We start from the raw sequence: 27,048 nt of genomic DNA, 5'->3' as shown, positions 1-27,048 counted from the left end.
AGTCCTGAGCGGCGCGTCGAGTTTTCGGCTGAAAAACCGCTAGCGCTGTCCCTAGCACAATCAAGTGCTACAAAAACAACACATAATAAAACTAGGCTTAACCGGGGCGCCGAACTTCGTTTGGATTGTTTAAACCATGAAAATCTTGTTAACTCTTATTAGTTTCCTTAGCAAAATGTGCTACGAAGGGACTTTAACTGCAATCTTCTGGTATTCTTCAATAACATATTTCTGCGCAGTTTTTTGCTTCTGTAACCATGTATTGTAGTCAAACCCCTGTATAACGAACTCAGACAGAGCGAATTATGCTGTATAGAGAACACTCAAAGTTCTTCGGCCATTGTGAATGTAGAATGTATTTTATAACGACGTTAACATTGGATATAGCGGCGTCTGCTATATCCAACGCCCGCCAACGCGCTGAAACGCCCGCACACGCGCTGCTGCGCCGGCTGCGCCAAGCCTCCAGGCCGCTGCGCTGTCCGCTCGAGCTTTCGTTAAAAGCAGCGCCGGGAGCAATCCACTGGTAAATGACAGATTGAGGAAAATTTGCCGGCTGCAATGGAAATAATCAGTCGTGACTGGCAAGACAGGACTCGACACACAACTGCTTCCGGCATGCTGGACTGTGTCAGGAGGAACGCGTGGAGTGGAGGGCGACAAAGATATTGCCACGCTTTGGCAAGAAGTCGGCGACGCTTACGCTCGGCGAGAAAAAGTTGGCCTCGAGGAATTTTCGACTGTCGACGAGGACGTTGCGCGACAGCGAGCCCGTTGGATTCTGATATTGTTGCTGGCGTGAGGGCGTATGGTACCGGTGCCACCGACGAGCCGCCGCCGGAACGGCTTCGCCCGATGTTGCAAGAAGTCCTTTCTACTACCGATGTACCGCGGCGATACTGCGCCGTAATCCAAGGAAATGGATGGTCAGAATGATGTCGCGAGTGGTGATTGCGATTGACATTGATGGTTCTAAATGCAATTTTGATGCGAAAATCACTGCCTAGCGCAAACAGATGTACATTTCTTTGCAAGAAAGTTCTTTTGGAGTAGATAACTATTCATGGTAACCGGCTTGGTCTTTCTTTCGTTGTCGTACTTTCAATCGACTGTTCACATTGTTCATAACAAATTTGATACTGAAGTTTGTTATGAGTGACTTCGGTTATATCGAACTACTTCGTATCGCGAACAAATCGCGTTGAATCGCGTTGTTCGTTATAACCGGGTTTGACTGTATACGCAATGCTGATACAGGGCGCGAGATTCTGTGCATTTTTTTTTCATTAGCGCACTTGTTTCAATCAAGCCCTTGTTGATCACTACTTGTTGGTTTGCATCCTTTTTGGGATGAACAAGTAGAAGACAACTTGCTGTTTAAATGCATAACCTAAGTTAGTTTGACTGCCCTTTCCTCCCTTACAAGCCTCCCAATATTTCGTCCCTCTTTGATAACAAGAAAGGACAAAGTACAGTGCATGTCATTCTCGACCAGAATAATCAATTCCTTGTCAGTTTGGCTTGCCTGGATGGCGGCATTGCGGCTAGGCTGATGAAGAACGCGGTCATCCTGCCTCGCCTGATTAGTCACCTTATCTGTAGGGAGATGATGTGGTATCACCCATTCGAACAAAAATAAATGCTTGCAATTACTGCCTCAGCGAACACAGTCCCAACTGTGAACTCGAGAGCGACCACTGGGTAAGCGAAACTTCTGAGGCCCATATGATGTCGAAGATTGAGAAAACTCCGTCGCCTTTGACAGCGCGGCCGGAAGTTACATACCTCTGCGCGCAGCATCATCCATCTGTGCACAAGTTAGGGTTTTACGTGTTCAAGCTGCGCTTGGGTAATTTATTTATTTATTTATTTATTTATTTATTTATTTATTTATTTATTTATTTATACATACTGCAACCCATAAGGGCTATGGCAGGAGTGGGGACAGGCCCGTACAAAACAAACATGGTGTAATACTTTGCGAAGGAAAGTAAAATACAAAGTGGCAAGTCATGGCATCACATGGTGGCATAATGAAGACATGGTGGCAAGGAACAGAACACAGCAAACATAATACTGTGCAAAACTGTTCATACTGTGCATACTGTGCATAATGTGCACAGCAAACATAAACAGCAAAAAAAAAAACTGTCAAAGGGTATTTATGGATAACAAGAATTCGTTTAAGGGCAAAGAACGTATCACCGGATAAGTTATTCCAAAGTTCAACAGTTCGTGGAAAGAAGCTAAATTTAAACGTGTTAGTACGCGCGTAGAATGGTGTCATATTCAAAGGATGGTAGTGGCGTGTTGAAGAAGGTCTGGAACATGTTAAGTACAGATCTTTTGAAAGTTTGCACGTTGAAAAAATTATAGAATGTAATAACTTGAGAGACTCCATGTTTCTTCGCGATGAAAGTAGAGATAGGTTCAAAGATGGTAATGCTGACGTGGGTGAAAAAGCTGAATGAAACGCGTGTACGGCTCAATCCAGCCTTCCTAGAAGTATTTAACGTTTTATTTTTTGCCTCTAACAAAAAAACCGCCACAGTGCTGGCTGGAATAAAACCCGTCGCCTCGTGCAGACTAGTGCGACGCCTTATCCGCTGAGTGCGTGGATAACTAAGACATGGAAGGTGTGGGAATGGAAGACCGTAGGCTTTATACTATCTTACCGCCAGAGGTGCGGCATCTCAGGGTGCCTAGCATTAAAAGACCTGCCTCACACGTGGTTGGTATTAAGGTATTCGAAGTCAACCAGGAGTCAACTTCGATATCCACAAGAGCGTGTTTCACAGGAGGCCCTTTTAAGGTCTCAATGAAATGTTGTTTGTTGGGCAGCCGCTTGGGTCGAACTTGATAACGTAAGTAAAAACACATTATTTTTTGCCATATTTGCGGATCTGGAACAGCTGCTGTCAATGTTCCTGTTCATCCGCGATAGCTTAAACATTTGTATTAATTGATCAGTTCATCTGTACAAAGAGTCAGAGCTGATAATCGGTTTCACCATTTTTATTAAAACCCAGAATTTTGAAGACCAGACTGGTTGAAGGGGTTTATCAGATCTTGTCAGTTCTTAGCCGTAGAGACCGCCCGCTGCGCCTCCAAAACCGCCAGCGTTCCCGAACGAAGACTGGCCGTATCCACCCTGCTGTCCACCAACTCCCTTGTTGAAACCTCCTGCACCCTGGTTGAAACCGGAGCCGAAGCCCTTGCCATCAGTGGCAGAGAAACCGTTGTTGTGGTTGTACCCTTGGTTGCGGTTGTAGGAGTTCACGTTCCTGTAGCCGACACCACCGCCGTAGCCCCCCACTCCTTGGTTGAAACCACCCGCTGCACCTCCATAGCCGGACTGGAACCCTCCTCCTTGACCTCCGTAGCCGGACTGGTAGCCGCCTCCGAGGCCTCCGTAGCCTCCGAGACCGCCAAGTCCAATATCGCCGTACCGGGCACCGCCGAATCCGAGGCCACCATAGCCTAGACCGCCTCCGATCAGGCCCTGACCGTATCCGCCGTAGCCGGCTCCGCCAAGCCCAACGCCACCGAGTCCGGCTCCGCCGAGACCAGCGCCGACAAGACCCGGTCCCACTCCGGCGCCATATCCGCCGAGTCCAATGCCTCCTCCAAGGATGCCTCCGCGTCCCTCCACTTCTTTCTTCTTGGCTTCTTCAGCGAGGACTCCAGAGCAGGCCAGGATGGCGCATATGGCAACGCCGGTGAAGAACTGCAGTTTAGAGAAGAACAGTGCGTTACAGTATTAGAGGAGCAGCTTGGTCTCATTAAGTACCCACGTTTGGGTAATTTTTAGAGCGAGATCATTTTTGTCAAATCTCTACTAGTTTTATTTCAGATTATACATACAGAGCCAGCCTCTAAATAACGAATTGTTGGTCTCAATTATTGCAAAATATGCATTGAAAGGTAGAATTTTAGAAATAATTTTGGTTGGTATTGCCGGTGTGAAATTAAAAAAAAAAACATTAGAAGCGCTCACGGATTCTTTAATGTCGCCAGTTCTCCGAATCACTCGATAATTGCGGTGACTTGGAGGAGAATATTTTCAGAAAGAACCTTACCATCGACCCATAAAAATGCAACGCCACTTTAAATATTTACATTTGCAAAGGTCTTCTAAGCGACCAAAAAAGCAATACCCGTAATAACTTGAATAACAGAATTTTTTTATTGCTTCGTCACAGAGCGCGAACAGAAAGCGCCAATTCGACGAACGAAAAAAAATTCCGCTTCTAAAAGTACAATACTACACTAATGGTGCCCTTATGGCAATTCAAGATTTCTAAAATTAAAACTTGTCAATGATCTGCTGTGTTATGTCCTTCCTCCAAATATCATACGCCCTAGTTATCACTTTCTTTCCGTTGCTAATAATCTCCGTGAATAGAGCTTGTTCTTTTTACCGGTCCAATCTGACAGTTTACACACATTAACTTGACTGAGACAAACACAGGTACCGTATACTTGATACCTTCGAGTATGCAGTGAGTACGAAATGCGTAAAAATATCCAAAGGAACAGTTTTACTGCGCCTTGGAGAAGTATAAAAAGCCAAGTTAATGCTGATGGAATTCTGGCAACACCAGCGTCCGTGTCTTTCAAGCACATTGACGATGGGATAAGTACTGCAATTTTGTTAGCGAAACTCCACCGGGCTCTGCGGTGCACACATGTAAAAAACGCACGATAACGCTCTCACCTTCATTGCTGTAGGAGTGCGGCGACGTCTGCTGGAGAGGGATCGTTGTCGAGGCGTTCACTGGTGGTCAGTGGTTGCGACTGATGCTCCACCTGACACTCCCCGCACTCTTATAGTTTTCGGGCAGGGACCACCATCCGGCGCAGTTGCAACGACCACACAGGAAAAAAACGGATAGAAGAAAGGAAATATATACAGATTGCCCTACGCCTCGGCCAAATACTGCGTCTACTGTTTGCCTTTTTTGGAAGAAAGACAAAAGTGAAACCCCTCTATTAAGTGGCGAGAAGTCGCTCGTTCCCCGCAGCGCCATTAAACGTGACACTGCATGGTCTTCCCAGAAGTTATCATCATATCCGTTGCCAGGCCTCTTGTTATCTCACTTCAGCGGACGCATTTCGGAATGTTGCGGATACGTGTTCGAAGTCGTTCGTCGTCTTCACACCGGCGAACGCACAGGAAAGCCACGGTAAACAGGATGAAGCTAAGCGTCGTCGGTTTTCTGAAAATGTTTTCTTGTGCAGCGCATTTTTCCTTGCAAAGGCGTGTTTTGTTGTTATAACTGCACAGTCCTGACACACTGATTAAACTCGGAGTAGTCAGGTAACTAACACTTCTGATAGATCTATTTTACGCAAGTCGTCCATTCTCCTATCGTTATTTACAACACTTGAGTCCTACCTAGTAAGACATAGCATAGATTACCAATCTAAACTCGTATAATGCATTAAAAGGCTTTATTCGAGCACACTATAAGCGTCGAGCCCGAATTTTTAAAACCTCATAAAACCGTCTTATGAAAGTGATATTTCGTGTGAAGCGATATTTTAGCTTAAATATTTTAGCTTAATTATTGTGTTTTTTATTGCCACATGTTGGCTGCTATGGAGTTACTCATAACCCCTGACATCTATTTTGATCCAATAACAAAACCAGCTGTGATGCGTGACGTTAAGCAGTAAGTTGTTTCTCCATCAACGATAATTGTCCAATAAAACGGTAGAGATTTTCGAAGAAATGTAACATAATTAGCCGTGAGATTATGTTGTCCAACATTGCCGAACATGTGAAACAATTATTTTCTGTCTTGAATCATAGATAGAACACGTAACATAAGCGCAAAACTACAACTGTGTTCCGAATTCCCCACATCCCCCACACCAGCAGGCGTTCCGGTGTCCAACCTTAGGTGAGACAAACTACGCCTGCTGGTTGTCTTTCCTTTCGTTGTTTACAATAAATTCATTCATTCATTCATTTATGCTCTTTTCTGAAACCATTTTTTTATTGCACGGCTATTGCTCGGTTATGTCGAAATTATTATTTCAGCGGTTCATGTAGCGGTGGTCTACTCCAGTAAGCAAACCAGTTTGTTCATGCTTGTTCACGCATACTCATGCCTATTTGGATTTAAGCATGAGTACGAACACATTAGCTCATTATATTAAAAAGCCACATTTTAAATGTCAACGGCCGCTTACTAAATTTGGTCCAGCTGAAGAAATTAGATCCCGATCAGCACAGCATAACGGTCACTTGTCAATTAGAATTCCACCTGAGGTCATTTTATCACCATCACTATTATTGTAAGCCGTATTTCTAGTTCTGTTGTTCCTCGCCCGCGCTGTCTGACTACAAAGGGCAGCCGAATATGTTGTTACAAATAGTTTGAGATGGGATAATTGCAATTTTCAATTGAGGGACAACTGAAATACCTCTATAGAACTATGGTCTAAATAGCCAATTTGAATTTAAAATTCCAAAAACCACAAAAAATTTACGCACCGTATAACTCGCTGGAAAATCATGTTTGCCCTGCGTGCTGGACATTGGAAAATGAAGCCTATGCTGTACCCTTGCTTCGTTGCCTAATAAATTTAAACTGCAGACATAAATTTCAACCTGTTAAGCTCTCAAAACCAGGTACCCTGTGAAACGCATGCGTGAAAAGGAGTTTAGGATCTAGACATCTAATTCATAAAATTCGGCACGTGTTAAACGGGGCTGGCATGCAAATAAGGTACTAGAAAACAAAATTCCCCCTCTTGATTAAAAGCTCTTTGTTATTGTTTCGAACAACCGGCATCTATTTTTTTGCTACTTAATATTCATATTGGTTTCTGCTAAGTATTAAGCTCTTATTTTTACTTTATTGTATGCATAGTGCTGGTGCTGCTACAGAATTTGAAGAAAGGCTGTGAGCACATTGAACTGCCTTCGAGCAGACTTTTTCCAAGGCCGCATTATCAGCATATGATAAGAATGAAAATAGGTTTTCATTTCAATAAGGCTGTGACCTCTGGCACGTATTGTGAGGTAGCTGTTCCTGATGGGTTCGTGTGAACGCGTTTTTCTTAGGCCTACAACCCGCCGTCGAATCTCTCGCTTATACAGCCTCCGATCCCGATTGCGCGTTTACAAACTGAAAAGAACCCTTTAGCGCTAGGAGCGCAAGGCGACAGAGCTGTTTTGGTGAGGAGTAGCTCTTTAATTTATGTGCGACAATCCAGCCCCTCTATAACAAGAGTACGAGCAAGATGACGAGTGGCGACAGTCGGCAGGTCTGAATCTCCGAAAACAATGCAGTGCGAAAAGATGCAAAACAACGAATGATGAAGAGAAGATTAACGCTGTGCAAACCAGAAAGCTGCCGCCTCGCATGCCTTTCTGCATTTTTCGATTGTAGTGCTGCCTCCTCGCAACGATGAACAGCGTTGTGCTTGCGAGGTCGGGATATACACTTTCCTGCAGAAACCGCAAAGTGCGTGCCATTCGCTAAGAGATCATTACTTGGGTTCGTAAAAACCTCCGAACTTGTCCTCCGTGCGCGTCCTGAAAGGCCCGGGATTTTACCAGGCTTTACGGAACTTGCTGCCTTTGAAATTACGGAACAAAAGTGGTCATGGGAGAGGGCCCACAAAAGAAGGGGTGCCTAGAGCAAAAACTACGCTTACAGGTTTTACTTATTTAATGGTTGAAGCAATCAAGAAGCGTGCTAAATATTCGGGTTAAATTTTTATGTGGAATAATTTCAAATCACCTGCAAGGTGTTTTTATTTGTTTACGGGTTTTAGTTCGGATATTATACGTTTCATTCTGCCTCGACGTTAGATGATTACAGTAATTTACTTATTTGCCATCTACTGAGATAGGGGAGGCCACACAAAATACAATAATATGTGTGCATGTTTTCAGCAGCGTACTGTGCAAACATGGAACAGCACGAACAAAAGAAAAAAAACAATGGGTATATTTATTTATTTATTTATTCATACTGCATATCCCATGAGGGATAATTGCAGGAAGGGCAAAATAATACAACCTATAACATAGTACAAACATACAGCATTTACGCGTACAACATTATACGAAATTTAAAGAAGACAGTATCGGTTTGTGCACCTATGTGTGTAACAGTTCAGTATTAGTACATGACAACAATCATGCAGCTGCAAAACACGTCTGAGATACAAAAAAATCAAAATAAAAAATAAAAAAAACACAACATGATGCGGTATAAGTCGAAGCTACTATGACTGAATTACATCGATGTGCGCAGGTGATTTTCCAGCAAAGACGAAAAAGTTTCATAAGTAGGGCTGCTTGTTACGAAGGAAGGCAAGTTGTTCCATTCATGTATGGCAAGTGAAAAGAAGAACTTAAAACAGTCGGTGCGGCATTGGTATTCTCGAAGTGTTAGTGGATGCGTGTGTCGTGTTGATCTGGTTTCTGCTTTTGATATATACATGAAGCTATCTATCTTTAACTGCTTGTTTACTAATTGGTATAACATCTTCTTCCGAGCAAGTTTTGCTCGCTGTTTAAGAGTTAATATTCCTGCTTTTTTTAGAAGTTCTGTTGGCGAATCATTTGTCTTGTATTTGTTATAAATAAACCTAATAGCCTTCCTCTGCCCCATTTCAAGTCTTTGTATAAGTGTGTTAGTGTAAGGAAACCAGGTGACGCTTGCGTATTCCAAAGTTGGTTTTACAAATGTATTATAAGCGAGTAGTTTTGTTTCTGGGGGTGCCTGCTTTAGTCGTCTTCTTAGAAAAAAGAGTCGGCGTAAGGCAGCTGATGTAACATTGGCGACATGCGAGTCCCATCTAAGGTCATGTGTTAAAGTTACGCCCAGATATTTCTGTTGATTCACGACTGTCAAGGGAGTGTTATTAACGGTGTAGCAAAACATTGATATCTGTTGTTTTCTGGTTGTTCTTAAAAGAGCTGATTTTGTTGTGTTCACGCTCATCTGCCAGTCGGAGCACCAATCGGACACTGTTTGTAAAGCACTGTTAAGCGATAGATGGTCTTGGGGGGCATTGATTTCTTGTTAAATAATACAATTCTCCACAAATAGCCTTATGTTAACTCTGATATTTTTAGGTAAGTCATTGATGAATATTAAAAATAAGATAGGTGCCAAAACACTACCTTGGGGTACACCCGATTTGACTTTGACTATGGATGACCTTTCTTGATGAATTTGAACGTATTGTGATCGGTTGGACAAGTAGTCTTTAATCCAGTCACTGATTGCGCCTTTTCCTATGGTTGCTTCAAGTTTCTTTAATAGTTTTGTGTGAGGTACCCGGTCGAATGCTTTCGAAAAATCAAGCATAATAAGGTCCGTTTGTTTCTGGTGGTCTACGCTTAAAGGAGCCATGAAGAGAAAACACAAGTTTGGTTCATTCAAAATATTGTCTCGTTAGAATCATACTGACACCACTTTTAACGTAAACTTCGCTCAAATAAGCTACATAATTAGGAAAAACGGGAATGGTCATGCGACCCACCAGCTCATTTCCCGCAACAGAACCTATGTCGTCACATGAGCTAAGCTCGGCGATTGGCGGAGGCTGGCAGAAGCAGACTCAAATTAGGTAGAACTTACAAACTAGACGAACGAGCGATTTGCGCTTAAATTTAGGGCACATTCTTTACAAAGCAATAAGAATGATGGGACAAACAGTGGAAGTTACGAAAGCACATGTAAACATAGAAGTACTGATGCGTTCTGCTGTTCGTACTGCGCACAGCATGCTTGGTTTCGCTGCACAGCACTACGGGGCTTGGGGTTGTCTCAGACGACACTGGCCGATTGACGCAAGCAACGGTGTCTTACGTGACCCCATTTGTCGAGCGAGCACTGTTTCAGGGAACGAATATTTTCTCCCAGAACAAAAACAAGCCAGGTTTAAATGCGGGCAAAAAGAAACCAATCGCTTGCCACGGTATGGTGGCGCCATCTAGGTTACGGAACATAAAGAAACGCGGGAACAAACCAACACCGCTGTACAGGGTGGAGACAACCTTTGAACGGTCCCGTGCCGCCGCAATTGGGCCAACGGGCTCAACGCGTTATTCTTTTCGTTTCCCACGAGACCTAGCAACGCGAAACAGACAATATGATTCAAACTTCTCCAGTAAACCGCGTTGCGGCGACAATTTTAGCGCGGTTTTGACACAATGACTTGCTTCGGTGGCGAGCGAGCAACCGAAAATGGCGGCGCCAGCGTATACGTGTCTCTACCCTGTACGGCGGATGCGTGAATGAAGGTACTCTAGGCTGCAGAGCGGTCGGTTTCAGTGATGTCACTTGGGACCACGAAAACGCACGATTGAGCGGGAAAATCAAAATTTTGACCTAAATTGTTTAATTTCTCAGTGAATAAAGCCCCGTTTGTATCCGGACAAGCGCTGGGGGCACTATAAAACACGAAATCTTTCGAATAAAACCAACTTGCATTTTCTCTTCATGGCTCCTTTAAGGAGAGGTCATGAATCAATTCAAGAAGTTGGGTGACGGTTGACATACCTAGACGACAACCGTGCTGATATGGTGCAGTAACGGAAAGATCGTAAAGGTCCCGGTTGCGCGAATTTTCACACAGTATTTACAATAACAGAAAGCGCGCCACAGCCTGATTATTCACATTTTCCTCACAATTTCGGGGAAAAGATGAAAACAAGTAATAAAAGAACAGTTCTGTGTGGGAAGATTAACTCTTACCATGGGTATCCATAGGAAATACATTACAATCTGTAACAATCACTTGATCCGGGAGGTTTGATTTAAAGGAAAAATAATGTACGCAATTCCTTATCCGGTGCTCTTTCGACATTAACGTGTTTCGTGCGCCAAGAATTTAGCAATTCTGGAAGTTTTTGTTTCAGCGTTTGGTTTCTATAACTTGTTTTGTAAATGCTAGTTTACGACATTTTCTGAGCTCACGACCATAAAAAAACTCTGGCAACGAAACACACACGTGCTCATCTGCTTAGGAAGACAGAAGCCTGATTACCATCATCATCGTTGTTGATGCCGTCATCGCCTTCGTCATTATCATCGTCAAAATCTTTTCCGCCTCGGCTGCATTAGTCTATCTTCACGAATATCAGCTGCGAGAACTGTTGCATCAGCGACTGCTGAGCATTTATTGCTGCACTATGCCTTCTACATAGGAGGTGGAATTTATTCGAGATTACACGGTATTGCGAGATTATGACGAGTGCTGCCTAGAAAAAATTACAACCCCAGTCGAGATTCACAGGCACTTTGGTTACACCTTAGAATGCGCTCCGCTTTTGGTCAAGATAAGTAAGGGGGGACCTGTAGTGCGGGCAGTCTGGTGAGGGAAGGGATGGTGATATTTTCGAGAGGTCTTTGTGATTGTAAAATGGTTGTACTTGTAGTGTCCGCAGTATGCATGGTTGTGAATTTGACTGTAATGCGGGTAGATCAGGATATGTTCTCCTATGTGTGTAGTTTGAGGGTACTGAGTTTTAAAGGAGCCATGAAGAGAAAACACAAGTTTGGTTCATTCGAAAGATTGCCTCGTTAGAACCATAACGACACCACTTATAACGCAAACTTCGCTCAAATAAGCTACATAATTAGGAAAAAAGGAAATGACCATGCGAACCCACCAGCTCATTTTCCGCAACAGAACCTGTGATGTCACTTGGGAATGCTCTGCGATTGGCGGAGGCCGGCAAAAGCAAACGCATGTTAGGCAGGGCTTACAGTTTGCATAGCGAGCTAAATGCCCGTGAAACATACTGCACATTCTTGTTATGACAAAGAACGGTGGAGTAAACGGTTGAAGGTCCGAACAAACACGCAAGCGTGTGCGCCAATGCATACGAAACTAGCGCCGGCCGAGCTCGACATCTCGCCGTCGCGCAGACGAATTTTCGGGTTCGAGGCTCTTCGGGGCCAACGAACCGTTCCAGCACGCACAGCCGCGACCTTGCTTCGTATCGTAATCCCTTCACAGGAGTTTGGCCGTCATATCGCCAACCAGCAAAGGTAAAAATAGAAACGAGGGGAGTAAGGAACAGCAAGAAGCGACGAGATAGTGCCAGTCGTCGCGTAAGTTTCGAATGGTGTTGGCGTGCTGCTGTCGTTACGAGCTCGTTTCCAGTTTACAACCACTGAAAACTTCAGTTTGTTCGAGTAATTTACAATGACATTTCGTTGCTGCGTTTTTAAATGCCCATGCAGTACGGGCAAATCGTCAAGGGAGTGCGACATCCCCGCCGGTGAGGAGATCTCCTTTCATGTGCTGCCCAACGACGAACCTAGGCGAAGCAAGTGGCTACGTTTTGTGAACTTTGCAAACGGAGGAGAAAGAGAGCTAAAGGAAGTACGAGTGTGTTCGCTTCATTTCCGAGGAAGTGATTACGGCAGGGACCCTTACGTTAGCTCACTCCTGGGACATGCTGGCGCTCGTCGCCAACTTCGTCAAATCGCTCTGACCTTGGGGAAAAAAATGCCGTAAACACCGCGCATTGACGCTCGTATCTTTCTGGTCGAAGCAGAGAGCTCGCGCGAACGGCTTTCCATACACGACACCGGCCAACTGGCATAAGTGATACTGCTACTGAAATTGAACTATTATTGACCGTAATCAAAATGCGGCACATACGTACCAGTCTATATTCGTCCGTCGCGACGGGGCTGACGAGGCAGCGGTGCCGACGGCTGGGCGTTCGTCTGTTGTGGCTATCGCGGAATGGTCGCTTTCCCGTCCACCGCGTATCCCACAACTCTTGCCGCTCGTGCACTTGGAAGCATTGAGCGTTTTAGTGGTGTGAGGTTGTTAAATGCAAGCCCGAGCTCCTCGGCGAGAGTTTTGTTCCCCGGATCAGGCGATTCCATGACTAGGGCTGCGGGTGCACTAGGTTTTACTAGTATTTTTAAAATGGCCGCCGTCTCGATCGACTCCCGCGTGTGGGTGCTATATGGAGTCGACATACTAAGTATCTGTTTCATGGACCGGCTTTATGACGCCATTGTACACGTCACGGAATGTTCAATTTTAGCGGGAGATTTAAAATTTTGGCTTAAATTGCCTTATTTCTCAGTGAATAAAGCATCATTTGCTTCCGGGAAAGCGCTTGGGGTACTATGAAACACCTAATCGTTCGAATAAAACAAACTTTTGTTTTCTCTTCATGGCTCCTTTAAGTGGGGTCAATAGGGGCAGGACTGCTGATATATAATTTCGTAGCACTCGAGGTGTCGCTTGGCACTGTTACGAGGGACAAGTCTATGATCCTACTAAAGTTTTCAAAGTTACTAGACCTTATCCTAAGCGCTCAATTCAATGTAGAAAGCATAATCTTGGTGTCGTGTACCTAGCATATGCATTTTAATAAAATGTCTTCGAAAATCTGCACACAAGAACCATTGTCGCAATAGGAGTTTGTCGTCGGTACAAGGCGAAAGAGGTAACTGTGTTATTTTACTGGGAATCTCACATCGCCTCAGCGCGTGTGTTGAGTGAATTACTTGCTTTTGTCTTGTCGGTTGCGCTGTTTTCCTTCGAAGTGCAATGTATACCATCTAGCCCTTGAGCTAACCAATTTATTTATGTAAGCTACATTGCCATGGCATAGAGTGGGAGTTCTCTTGCAATTTTCTAGTTTAACTCCGTGTCAACTACATGCAAAAAAACCTGGGGTAATCAAATTCGTTACTCCTTATCTGGTTTATTTCGGATATCCGACATTGGCGTGCCCCAGCAGTAGGACCTGTCTTTCAAAAAAGTACGTCGCCTTACCTTCTACTAAAAAAGCCTTTGTGGGCCACTTCAGCCAGCTTTTGACTTCCTGTGATGCCGTTGTTCCCACGTATCCGGTGAAAGTTTCTGCTGTGTACAACAATACAGGTGAGCTGGTCAAAGACATCGCAGCCTACAATGTGGTAAGTGTAAATCTTAGTTTACCACCTGCTTTTTTGTGAGTCTTTCTTTTCTTCAGGTCGAAGCCACGGGAAGCGCTCCAACGAATAAAGAGTTGGTAGTTTGCAACTTCGCGTTCGTGCTGTATTTCCGCGTTTCCATCCGTGTTTTGTGCAGCCTTAGCAGTGCAGATATACTAGACGAAATGCGACATTTGTGAATTTTAACTTTCCGTTGACTGGCACCTTGTGTGGTATCCCACAATTTTTGCTGTGTAGCACTTTCGCGATAGTAACGATTGGTTTTGAGGCGATCATGGTCAACCATGTTTTCTTCCGCGATTTTTATGCGCCGTAGTTTCTGCTGGTCCCGAAGGTCATTCGCCATGTGCCGATAAGTGCCCGAGAAACCGAGGTATACACGGGCAAAACTTATATAAGCTACTGCAACTAGTGGCACAGTTCATGAATTTGAGCCCTGCTCAGCGCACAGGTAGCCTATAGCACATTATTCGTGGTTTCAAGGCTTTAATTTTGCCCAGTTTGAAGGAGCAGAACCGAGTAAAACATCTGCGTGCGCAGCTTGATGTATCCCTGGCCAGTGCAAGGTGGCAGCAAGGACAAGCGACAATGCAGACATATTGCTGAATTGCGAATAGAAAAGTGATGAGACTGTATTACAAGCATGGATATGACAAGAGTAATTACTGCGTATAACAACAAAAACAGACGATAGCCATTAAAGGGACCCTGAGATGGATTTCAAAGTGGTTTTGTTTGTGCCAGAAATATACTAATAGTTCTTGTAGAGGCAAGTCCAAAAATATCAAGCATATTCACTCACGCTAACCAAAGTTATTACCCCAATGAGGCAGAACTATTTGTTGGCTCGGCGGCTTTCGATCACGTAGAAGTCCGACCTCGTCCGAGGTGAAGCACTCATTTCATGGTTGGCCGCGGAAATTCGCTTCTATGTCCGCCATTTTTTAAAGTGGCGGTTCAACTCTTGTTTTTTACAGCGCCATCGTTACTATAGTTACTGCAGCAAGTGGATCGCACGTGAGACGACTACACTTTTTTTTAGCTAGCCTCTCTGTCCTTACGGACTTTGAGCAGGAGGTACTGGGTATACAGTAATGGCGGGAGTCGACTTTGCATGCGCGGGAGTAGGATAATATGGAAGGACAATACAGTGCAGTAAAGGCAGGGAGGTTAACCAGGTTACAGTCCGGTTGGCTACCCTACGCATTAGAACTGGGGAAGGAGGAATTTAAAGAGAAAGAAAGGGTATTGAAAAGACAGGAAATAGAGCTTGAGGAACAAGAAAAAAAATTAAGGATAACTACAAAAACAAAACAATGGGCGATAATAAAGTCTAAACTGGAGCGGTAAACTAACCAAACCAAATGATAAATGAGCAATGGTACACAATGTCTCTACAATCGCTTAGACAGGACCGCGAACGGTAACTTATATCATCTTCGATAAATCACCCCGGTGCACACCGGGGGGCACCGGTGCGCCTTGTTATCCTAGACAAACCACACCGGTGCGCACCATCTGTCCTCGATAAACCGGAGCGTAGCGCCGAGAGGCAATTTTTGGTTGCCCCGCTGCGCACCAAGAGAGTCGACGGTGCGCCGGGGTGCAATCCAGAGATGCATCGTGGACGACGCCGGCGAAGCGGCTTCCTCCGCCGTCTGCTGCATCGACGGCGCATCGACGAATGCACTTGTGTGAAAGCGGAACGGGATGTATATTGCAGGTGACAAGGATGAGTTGCTTGCGGATTCATTTGGCAACGATGCGACAGGCTCAGAGCGGGCGCTGTAACGGCCAGCGAATGTAAATGATGTGAAAAAGGCTGCATGCATGGCGTGGCAGTTGGAGGTTTGCATATGTTTCATGTGATTTAATTACGCGTGAAATTACTGGATTGTCTAGACCACGAAGACCTACGTGCTTTGCTGTAGCGGAAGGGCGGAACATTACAGGCACTCGCGTCATGGCTGTCAGAACAAATATGAGAAGCTTGTAGGTAGCTGTTTTGTGGAAACGGTGGAAGTACGTTGTCGCGCAACTGTGAGGGATATGGGTTTTGTGTGCATATAATAATTGGATTTCAATAAATACCCTTTGTAGTAGCGCTGTGCCACATTACGCTGCCTTATTGCCACTTGTGAACGTATTTATGAGTTGCTTTCACAGCTTAAGAGATGGCACTTGGGTAGAACCGTGCAAATTGTCCTCGATCAATGCACCGTGCCGGTACGCACCGTCGTGAGGCACTGTGCCCCGCACCGGTTGTGGGGGCAACCCCATGTGAGTTTATCGAGGTCGCTATTACTTTCAGCGTTGCTACATAACGAGCACCTTACGCCGGCGAAGTGTACGCTCGCGTCTTGATTAGATTAGTACAGACAATGCACTGCGCTCGGCGCTTCACTCAAGTAATCGATGTAGTTGATGTTTATTGCGTGATACTCGCTGAATGATGCTCAGGAGTACGACAAATGACAATTTTTTTGAGAAGAGCGAGCAAAATCTACGCCCATACTCGAGCCTCCCACGCTTTCAATATTTTAGATAAGTTTATCAATGAGCAAAGCTCTTTTACTTTGTAAAAATCGTGTTGGGCAAGGTAATATAAACAACTGTGGAGTTATTACAGTATATCGTACAGATGTTATGTCAAAATATCTAGCTGAGGCATGAATTCTGGTTATGCATTACTTGGTGCTCATTGTTCCCACTAGACGGTGGCGTTGACATGATGTTTTTTTTTAAGCTCTAGAGCAGAAGTAGGCGACTTTGTTAAACGAAAATTATTGTACTGTGATAGTTTAATCTAAAACGTTCAAGATTCAAGCTATTTTAAGCGTAAGCGAACAGTTCCGGGCATCAAATTTTTGTGTCGTTTGCTTTAAGACGAATTCGCCAGATGTCGCTGCCTGGCAGCCGGTAGGCTAAATGCAGAAACTGCAGTGTGCAGCCCTTTCGTTTCCAGCGGCAAACGGCCACTCTTATTTCCATTAACACGGTAAACAGTAAGGCGCGCTAAGGAGACTAGACCACACGGTTTACTTAGAAGCCCGGGCGCACCAAACCACCTTTTCCTGCGATCATGACACTTGATTGGAAGCAATGAAATGAAACTCTTTGGCAGGAGTTGTTACGAGAAGCGCAGGCTATACACCTTGTCGCGATCGGCACAGAGACAATCAGGCGTGACAGCGTTTGCGCTTGAACTGATTTATTCGGCCAGCGTGAGCGCACGTGAGCGTGCTCCTGGTGATCACGAGCAGTGCCCGGCGTCATCCAAGCATTACGTGAGGAGTTCCCGCCTTCGTCGTCGGCGCGGCGCTCCCTTGGCGCGCCGTTCGCTACAACCTCATAACTGAAACAACGTCGAGGCTACGCTCAAAACGCAGAGGAGGGTGCAAAGAATCCTTTCGGGCACAGCAGCCAAGAAAGCAAATGAAACTGATAAAACTCTTATACCAGAAACGGAGCGCTGAGCGCTCCCACCGCGCACGTCGTTGTTCCTGCGGTCATTACATGTATCCTTCTGCCGACAACAGGTGAGCGTCGAGCCGTGTGTGTGATTGTTTTACACTTAGGTATAAGACAAAAACTTGGCACTGCATAAAGGAACACGGACACGAAAGGTGTTTTTTGTAGCTTTCTGGTTTTTTACGGTCGTAAAGAATTGCTTAAATCAAGGTCGGACTAGTACGTCATGATTAGTTCAAGAAATAGCCGTTGCGCTCCGATACCATCGACCCCCAAAAAACCCCATCTCAGGGGCCCTTTAACAGCGAAGCGCGGCAAAATTCCTTTTCGGGGATGGAAAAAAGGTATAGAAAACAAACGCAATAGTAAAGGCCCCAAATTATTTCACAAATTAGATACGGTGGCTTGGGATCGAGCCAAGATTCATCAACTAGCACTCGAAATAAGCCAGAAGGAATAGCCAAGAGGGTCGTGACTTAACACTGTCGTGACGTTGCAGAATCATCATCATCATCATTAAAATCACCACCATCAGCAGCAGCAGCATCGTCATCATCTTTATTTCTACGTGCCCAGCAAGAGCCAATCGGCCGTCGAAGGTGGGGCGTCGTTACACGGCGACTGACAGAACAAATTTTTTTTGCCTGCAAAATGGTGTGAAGGGGCCGAGGAGAGGGCAGCGCTAATCCCCCTCTCCTCTCACGCGAGGGGGATCTTTTTAACCCTGGCCGCATGTTCGGCCAGCCCGACAACACGAACTTGGAGGTCTGAGTCAGCCCTGAGCAGCGCGTCGAGGGTTGGTCTGAATAACCGTTAGCGCTGACCCGAGCAGAATCAAGCCCTACAAGAACAACACATAATAAAACAATTCCACCGGGGCGCCGAAATTCGTTTGGCTAGTTTAAACATTGCAAATCCTGTCAATTCATACTAGTTTCATTGCGAGAATGCGCTACGAAGACGCCTTAACTACACATGCTACGAAATGTTAGGCATGCATTCCCCAATGATATATTTCGGCAGTATTTTTGGTTTCCGCAACCATCGTACAGATGCCGGGGATACACACCGCGGCGTGCCGCATCATCCGTCCGTACACAAGTCAGGGTTTTACGTGTTCAAGCTGCGCTTGGGCAATGAAACGCGTGTACGGCTCAATCCAGACCTCATAGACTAGTCTTTAACGTTTTGTATTTTGCCTATACCAAAAGAACCGTCACAGTGCTGACGGGAATCAAACCCGTGACCTCGTGCACACTAGTTGGACGCCTTAGCCACAGAGTGCATTCATCTGTGAGGCAGTCAAGCCCTTTTATAATGAACTTGGACAGAGCGAATTCTGCTTTATAGCGAACACTAAAGGTTCCTCGGCCATTATGCACTGTAATTTCATTTTGTATAACGAACTAAATCGTGAATATGTCGAACTCTGAGTGCGGGCGATCGGTCGCCAAACACCCGCTTACGCGGTGCTGCACCGGCTGCGGCAAGCATCCTGGCCACCGCGCTGCTCGGAGGCTTCCGTGAAACGCCGCTGCGGGAGAACTTCGTTGGTAAATGACATATTGAGGATTAATTTCCCGGCTGCAATCGAAATGATCTGTTGTGACTGGCAAGACGGGACTCGATACATAAACGCTTCCGCCATGCTGGAACTTGTCCAGAGGAGGGCGCCGAAGTTGCTACATTCAGTCCAAGGCGAGAGAGGTATTGCCGCGCTCTGGCAAGTACTCGCCGAGCCTTAGGGCACTATGCCAAAAAATTAGCAGTGGCTTAGCTCGGCTATGCCAGGATATACGTAGCGTGAGCTAAGGTTCAGCTGGGTATTTCTTAGGTTTCCTGGTTGTCTAGGATTAGCTGATTATCATGCTTACTGCTGCTAAACGATTTACAACTCAATCCAACCCAATCCTATGCAATGCAATCTAATCCAGTCCAGTCCAATCCAGTCCAGTCCACTCCGGTCCCGTCCAGTTAAACGCTGGTCCACGCGCATGCGCAGCACGGCTCTCCAGGAGCCACGCGAGACGGCTATAAAACGGCTCCGGCGCAGCGTCAGACTTGACTAATGCGCAACGGAGGCGCACAGCTGGGCACGCGCCGGTGCCAGTGCGTCTGCCGCGGCTATGACGTCACTCCTGTGGAATGCGCAGACAGGCAAACGTGCAGACCCGTACTCCAACTGAATTGGATTTCCAATCCAGTACAATCCAATTTATTCCAATCCAGTACAATCCAATCCAATCCAATGCAATGATCCTCGCGCTTGCGCAGCACGGCCCTTCAACGTCGGCGCAAAACTGCTCAACCTCGGCCAGTGTAGCTTACGCTACAAAAAGTTGGCTTCGAGGAATTTCCGACTGTCGACGATGACGTTGCTCTGACAGCGCGCCCGTTGGATCCTGAAATTGTTGCTGACGTGATGGGTCTCGTACCGGTGCCACCGACGAGCGCCGCATGGAAGACACTCACTCTCACCGGACGTTGCAAGAAGTTATTTCTACTACCCATGTGGAGCGGTGATACTGCGCCGAAATGCAAGGAAATGGACTGGAGTTCATCAAAATGATGTCGAGTGTGGAGCATGCGGTTGTTATGGATGGTGCTAAATGCAATATTCAGGCAAAAACGAATGCATACTGCAAACAGGTGTTCATTTTTCTGCACTAAAGTTTTTTTGGAGTAGATTGCCAGTAATGGTAAATGGCATGGTCCTTCTTTCGTTATCGTGCGTTCAATAAGCTGTTCACAACGTTTAAATGAGACTGAAGATCGTCATAAGCGGGTTTGGTTATTTCGAACTACTTACTATAGCGAACAAATTGCGTTAAATCGTGGTGTTCGTTATAACAGCGTTTGACTGTATACGCAATGGTGATACAAAAGGTGTCCGTTTTACGCGCGCACTTGTTTCGACCAAGCCCTTGTTAATGACCTCGTGTTGGTTTGCATCCTTCTTGGCACGAACAAGCAGAAGAAGACAACTTGCTGTTTGAATGCATAACGTAAGTTTGACTGCTCTTTCTTCACTTGCAAACCTTTCAAAGTGTCGTCCTTCTTTCATAACACTGAAGGGCAAAGTAAAGTGGCTGTCATTCGCGACCAGAATGGTCAATTTCATGTCAATTTGGCGTTCCCGGATTGTGGCATTTAGGCTAGGTTGATGGTGAGCGCGATCGTCATTCTTCCCCTGATTAGATACCTTATCTGTAGAAGGATGGTTTCAGTATAACTGTTGTGATCAAAAATAATAGCTTGCAATTCCTGCCTAAGCGAACACAGTCGCAATTTTGAGCTCTAGAGTGATCGCTGGGTAAGCGACACTTCTCAGGTGAATACGATGCCGAAGTTTGAGAAAACTGCATCGCCTCTGTCGGCGCTGCCGGATGTTACACACCGCTGCGCACCACGTCATTCATCTGTGGACAAGTTGGGGTTTTACGTGCTCAAGCTTGGCTTGAGAAATGAAACGTGTGTATGGTTCAATCCAGATCTTATAAACTAGTCTTTAACGTTTTGTATTTTTGCTATAACAAAAAAAAACCGCCACAGTGCTGGCGGAAATGAAATCTGTGATCTCATGCACACTAGTGGGATGCCTTAGCCACTGAGTGCATTCATCTGTGAGGAAGGCATGTGTGTAAGTGGAAGACCGTAGGCTTTATACTGTCTTTCCACAAGTGGCGGACGATCTCAGGGTGCCTGGCAGGAACGGGTCTGTATCTAACATGGTTGTAATTACGGCGGGCCAATTCAACCAAGAGTCAACTTCGATATCCTCAAGACCGTGTTTCCCAGGAGGCTGTTCTAATGTTTCAATATAACTTCCGTTTGTAGGGATGTCGCTTGTATGTAACTTGATACCGTAAGTAAAAACCCTTTAGGCTTTAAGATATTTGTGAATCTGGAATATCTTCTGTCAATGTGGTGGTGTAAATGTGTGTAGTTATTTCAAAGTTCATCTGAACAAAGAGAATGTCAGAGGCTATTGCTCTTTTTATTCTCACCCAGAATTTTGAACGCCAGACTGATTGAAGGGGTTTATCCAAACTTGTCACTTCTTAGCCGTAGAGACCACCCGCTGCGCCTCCGAAACCACCGGCGTTCCCGAACGAAGACTGGCCGTATCCGCCCTGCTGTCCACCAATTCCCTTGTTGAAACCTCCTGCGCCTTGGTTGAAACCGGTGCCGAAGACCTTTCCATCACTGGACGAGAAACCGTTGTTGTGGTTGTATCCTCGGTTGCTGTTGTAGGCGTTCACATTCCTGTAGCCGACACCACCGCCGTAGCCCCCCGCTCCTTGGTTGAAACCACCCGCTGCACCTCCATAGCCAGACTGGAACCCTCCTCCTTGACCTCCGTAGCCGGACTGGTAGCCGCCTCCGAGACCTCCGTAGCCTCCGAGACCGCCAAGTCCAATACCGCCGTACCGGGCACCGCCGAATCCGAGACCACCGTAGCCTAGACCACCTCCGATCAGGCCCTGACCGTATCCGCCGTAGCCGGCTCCTCCAAGCCCAACGCCACCGAGTCCGGCTCCGCCAAGGCCAGCCCCTCCGAGTCCGGCTCCGCCGAGACCAGCGCCGACAAGACCCGGCCCCACTCCGGCGCCATACCCGCCGAGTCCGATGCCTCCTCCAAGGATGCCTCCGCGTCCTTCCACTTCTTTCTTCTTCGCTTCTTCAGCGAGGACTCCAGAGCAGGCCAGGATGGCGCATATGGCAACGCTGGTGAAGAACTGCAGTTGCGAGAAGAACAGTGTGTTACAGTATTAGACGAGCAGCTTGGCCGCGTTGAGTGCCCGCATTTAGGTAATTTTTAGAGCGAGATCATTTTTTTCCAAATGTCTACTATTTTTTCCTTAACATTGTACAAACGAAGTCTGCTTCTAAATAATGAATTGTTGGTATCAACGTTGCACAATATGTCTTGAAAAATACAATTGTAGAAGTACTTCTTGTTGTTATAGCTGGTTTGAAATTATGAAACAAATATTGCAAATCTTTACCAATTTCTTAGCAGTTGTTAGGTATCCGAATATTGCGGTAATTGCAGTGACGCAACGCCACTTTAAGTATTTATAGTGTGCGAAATAGCTTCTGAGTAGCCGAGGAAGCAGCAGCCTTTTGCCATTTGAATAAAAGGGAACTTTAGCAACGGATATGTTTAAGCTTTCTTCTGCGCGCGCGGATCGTTAACAAAAAAAAATCCGCTCTGTGAAGTGGAGAATGCGAAAGGCTAGGATAAGAAATCTGAGGGAAAGTGGCCACGAGGCAAGGAGCCCACCAGCGGGGGTTGGAAGTGGGCGCCTAAATAAAAGAACCCTTCCCGTGGTAGGAACCGCACCGGGGTCCCTCGCGTTATGAAACAGGCATCTATCCGACTGCGCTATCATCGAATTCAGGGCGCACAGCATTTTCTTCGGGTGCGAAGCGAGGGCGTTGGCTTTGGACATGAGATGAGTTCAAGTAGACTTTGGCTTCGGAATTCCGCAGTTCGGATTTGGGCCTTTAGTAAGGTAGACTGAAGACTCAGGTTTAACTCAGTTTGCATGAAAAAAGCTTTCCTTTATACCTTCTTTCTCTTAAAGAAGGGATAGACTTAAGGAAATCGATTTGATTGATTGATTGCTTAAAGGGTTTAACTCTTTCGTTACGGCGGAAAAACGGCCGATTTTGAGCAGTGGTGGGCTCCGGATTAATTTTGACTACCCCGGGATCTTTAACGTGCCCAGAAATCTCGTACACACGGGCATTTTTGCTTTTAACCTCCATCGAAAAGCGGCCGCCGCGGCCGGGAATCGAACCCGCGTCCTCGTGCTCAGCTGCACAATGCCGCAGCCACTGAGCCACCGCGGCGGGTTAAGAAAATCGAAGTTAAGGCTAGTGAAGACCCCCAGCTCCGCTGTTTGCTCAGTCTTCGCATCAATTGTGCACGTGGCCGAACTTTTCTCGGTTATTTTGTGAGAGAGCATGAGCACAAAGCGCCTATTTGATAAGATACAAAAGTTATCCGATGAAGAAAAAACATTTGGCTTCTCAAAGTACAACAGCAAACTTCAATGATACCCTTGTGTGCAACATGCGAAATTTAGAAAATTAAACTTTTGCATACTGCTTCTTGTTTCAAATAATTACTGAAAATATTGCGCTCCGCCTAATTATCCCATTCTTGTCTTGGCGAATAATATCTGTGAATATTGCTGGTTCTCTCTAACTGTCGAAAATGACAGGTTGCACACATCAACTTGACGGAGGCATCAACGCAGCGCCTGTATACCTAGATACCTTCGAGCCTGAGGTGCCTAAAATGCATAAGAATAACAAAAGATCATTGTTGCTGCGAAATGAAGAAGTTTTAAAAGCCATTCAAGGCGTTCCAGCACTGCAAACTTCAGTGTCTTCCATGCACATTGGCAATGGGATAAGTACTGCAATATCGTTACTCAAATTCCACTTCACTTTGACTTGCACGTACAAAAAAAAAAACGCACAATGACGCTCTCACCTTCATTGCTGTAGGAGTGCGGCGACGTCTTCTGGAGAGGGATCGTTGTCGAGGCGTTCACTGGTGGTCAGTTGTTGCGACTGATGCTCCACCTGACATTCGCCGCCCTCTTATACTTTTCGGGCAGTGGCCACCATCCGGTGCAGCCGAAACGACCACACAGAAAAAGAACGGATAGAGGAAAGGAAAGATACAGATTGCCCTCCGCCTCGGCCAACTACCGTGTATACTGTTTACGTTTTTGGGAAGAAAGACATAAGTGAAACCACGCTATTAAGTGGCGAGAAGTCGGTCGTTTCCCGCAGCGCCATTAAACTTGACTCTGCCTGGTCTTCCTAGAAGTCATCGTCATATACGTTGCCAGGCCTCTTGTTATCTCACTTCAGCGGACGCATTTCGGAATGTTGCGGATACGTGTTCGAACTCATTCGTCGTCTTTACGCCGGCGAATGCACAGGAAAGCCACGGTAAACAGGATAAAGCACAGCGTCGCCGGTTTTGTGAAAATGTTTCCCTGTGCAACGCATTTCCCCTTGCAAAGGGGTGTTCTGTTGTTCTAACTGCCCAGTCCTGACACACTGATTAAACTCGGAGTAGGCAGGTAACTAATACTTCTAATCGTTCTCTTTATCAAAGTCGTCCATTCTCCTCTCGTTACTTACAACACGTGAGTCCTATCTACTAAGATATAACATACATTAACAATCTAAACTGGTATTATACATCACAATACATCACAAGGCTTCATTCGAGCATACTATGAGATTCAATACTTCAAGCGCGCATGTTGAAAACCTAGTAAAACCGAATTATAAAACCGATATTTTGCCTGAAGCAATATTTTAGTTTAATTTTTTTTGGAGGGGGCACCTTGAGATTCTTTCTGTTATTAATTGCCACATTTTGGCTGCATGAAGTTACCCTTAACCCCTTAAATTCCTCTTGATCGAGTAGAAAATCACCTGTGATGCGTCACGTTAAGCAGGAAACTAATTGTCCAAAAATTACACCATTTCACGTAGGGGAACCCTGAGTAGTATGCGAAGCAGCCATGGGGTCGACTGAAGTTCCCATTAGTTTTAAGTTCGTCGTTTCCGTTGACGTTCAGCTTCGCGTGCCTTCGTTGTATATGTAGCTTCTTGCCGTAGTTTGAATGAGTGAAGGACGTAAGGCGCGTTCGTAGCACGTGCTCCCGTCTCGGTTTGTAGCGCAGTGGGAAGAGCGCCACGTACCTCCCGTTGCGGCCAGAGAGTCGTGGGATCGAAACTATTTCTTTTTATAGTGGACTGCGCTGACGTCTGCCCAAAAGCTGACGGGGCGGAAGAGACGCACATGCGTAGTAGAGTGTGGACGGCGGACAACGAGAACGAGGGAGGGAGGGACACAGCCCCGGGCATGAGATGCTTCGCATCTAAAAGCGGTACAGACTTCCTAAGAAATTTAACAAAATTAGCCGAAGAATTATGTTCTCCAACATGGCCGAACATGTGAAACAATCATTTTCCTCCTTGATTCACATATATAACACGCACGAAAAGGGCAGAACTGCATGCCGATTTTTTGGGACCGTTCTTTTCACTGCACAGCCATCAGTTAGGCCGAAATGACTATTTCAGAGATTCATGTAGAGGGGGTCTACTTCAGGAAGGAAACCAGCTTGTTCACATCGGCTGATAAGGGCAGATTCCTGTGGTTGTTCACAGTCTTTAAAGGCTCTGCAAATGAAACTGTTTGTGGAGTTGAAGACGCCACTACGGCTATAACACTGTCACAGCGGACGCCGGTTTTAGATTTTATAGGGACATGTCCCAGCGCTCAAGAACACATTGCCAGGCATCCAACTTATGGCCTCTTGCGATATTTCGTTCCGAGATATGTACAAGCCAGGCACTTCCGGTGTGATGCAGAACGTCAATTAAACGATTTTAGTTGCCTCTCTCCGTCCCTAAAACAAACTAAAAGTCACCAAACCAATCTTATTTTCGAAATGAATGTGTAGGAATGAACCAAGATAGCATTTTTCAGTAAAAAGATTCACGGGTCTTGGAAAACAAATTCTCACCGCTGTGGCCTGAACCCCGCGCCCGTCCACGACAAAACCCGTAATTTTACCCGCTATGCTAAGGAGGCCTGACGGTGGGGTAATTTTTGCTGTTGTTCAAAACAAGAGGCGGAGTTTTTGAAGCCAACGAGTAGATGGCGCTGGGTGCATACAGGAATTGGCGGCCTTGTACACACGAGGAAACAGAATCTCGCTAGCCTGTTACTTAGCCATGTAATGCCCAGGCAATAACAACAAGAGTTGAAAATTCTATTGCTTGATAACATTATAGATTGTGACTAAACAATAAAGAAACGTGAAGAAAAATTTTTGTCTCCCAGGGTTAAAAAATTACATAAGTTATCATAAACGCATATAAAGTAAGTATATATAGTCCCATATATATAATGTCGGTATATAATGTAGCATATGCCCATTTACGTGTAGGTATAAGTAGGTACATAATGTATAATATATTACGTAAGAAAGTGTATCATACACCGCTTGAAAGTAGGCGTAGACCCGCCGGGCGCGCTCACGATGGAGGTATCCATCTTTAAAACTGTATCTGGGACTCCGTGCGGACAGTTATCGAGCTATAGTTTTTTTGAAAAAACGCTTAGGAGGTGTCAGAAATGATACAATGGGCATTTCTTGGCGCTCGAAAGGCCCAGATTAGAGTCAAGAAATCCGAAAGATGGTGGATCCTATATGATACGTTGGGCATTGCAGGTTTAACGAGAAGCAGCTGTTCTAACCCGAACGAGACGACTGCTATATGCGCATGTATACCATTTCCTGAAATGTGGCTAGCCTCGCGCTTATACAAAAGACAGGCATGTACGAGAATTTTCGCCGATGATTTCAGTAAGGCAGGCTGCGTGCATATATACGCAGTGTCTAGAGTGCCGTCCGATGGCAGTCTAGCTGATCGCTGCAGGCATGGCTTGAGTGCCGTGCGACGACAATCGAATATTTAACACTAGGCTAGCACCACCAAAGCGTCTGTCGTTGTAGTGCAGAGTATACGTCTTAGCTTCTTGATCTCATGGACGGTGGTTCGAGGCCGGCTTTTGCTTCAG

General features: G+C 45.7%; 2 protein-coding genes across 2 annotated transcripts; both read right to left on the bottom strand.

Moving 5' to 3' along the window:
• Positions 1-3,000: 3,000 nt before the first annotated feature.
• Positions 3,001-4,910, bottom strand: LOC144141088 (uncharacterized). The gene is made up of 2 exons (XM_077672611.1): positions 4,718-4,910; positions 3,001-3,727 (listed from the first exon to the last, which is right to left on the bottom strand). Exons 1-2 carry the CDS (start codon positions 4,721-4,723, stop codon positions 3,080-3,082), a joined length of 654 nt encoding a protein of 217 aa, XP_077528737.1. The 5' UTR covers positions 4,724-4,910; the 3' UTR covers positions 3,001-3,079.
• A 16,485-nt stretch (positions 4,911-21,395) lies between these two features.
• On the bottom strand, positions 21,396-24,067 carry LOC144141087 (uncharacterized). The gene is made up of 2 exons (XM_077672609.1): positions 23,926-24,067; positions 21,396-22,156 (listed from the first exon to the last, which is right to left on the bottom strand). The coding sequence occupies exons 1-2, from the start codon at positions 23,929-23,931 to the stop codon at positions 21,479-21,481; spliced, it is 684 nt and encodes a 227-aa protein (XP_077528735.1). The 5' UTR covers positions 23,932-24,067; the 3' UTR covers positions 21,396-21,478.
• Between the last annotated feature and the right edge of the window lie 2,981 nt (positions 24,068-27,048).

The sequence above is a fragment of the Haemaphysalis longicornis genome, unplaced genomic scaffold (genome assembly GCF_048455015.1).
Source record: "Haemaphysalis longicornis isolate Haplotype H1 unplaced genomic scaffold, Haemaphysalis longicornis Haplotype H1 scaffold_6, whole genome shotgun sequence".
Lineage (NCBI taxonomy): Eukaryota > Metazoa > Arthropoda > Arachnida > Ixodida > Ixodidae > Haemaphysalis > Haemaphysalis longicornis.
This window is presented reverse-complemented; position numbering and strand designations above follow the sequence as displayed.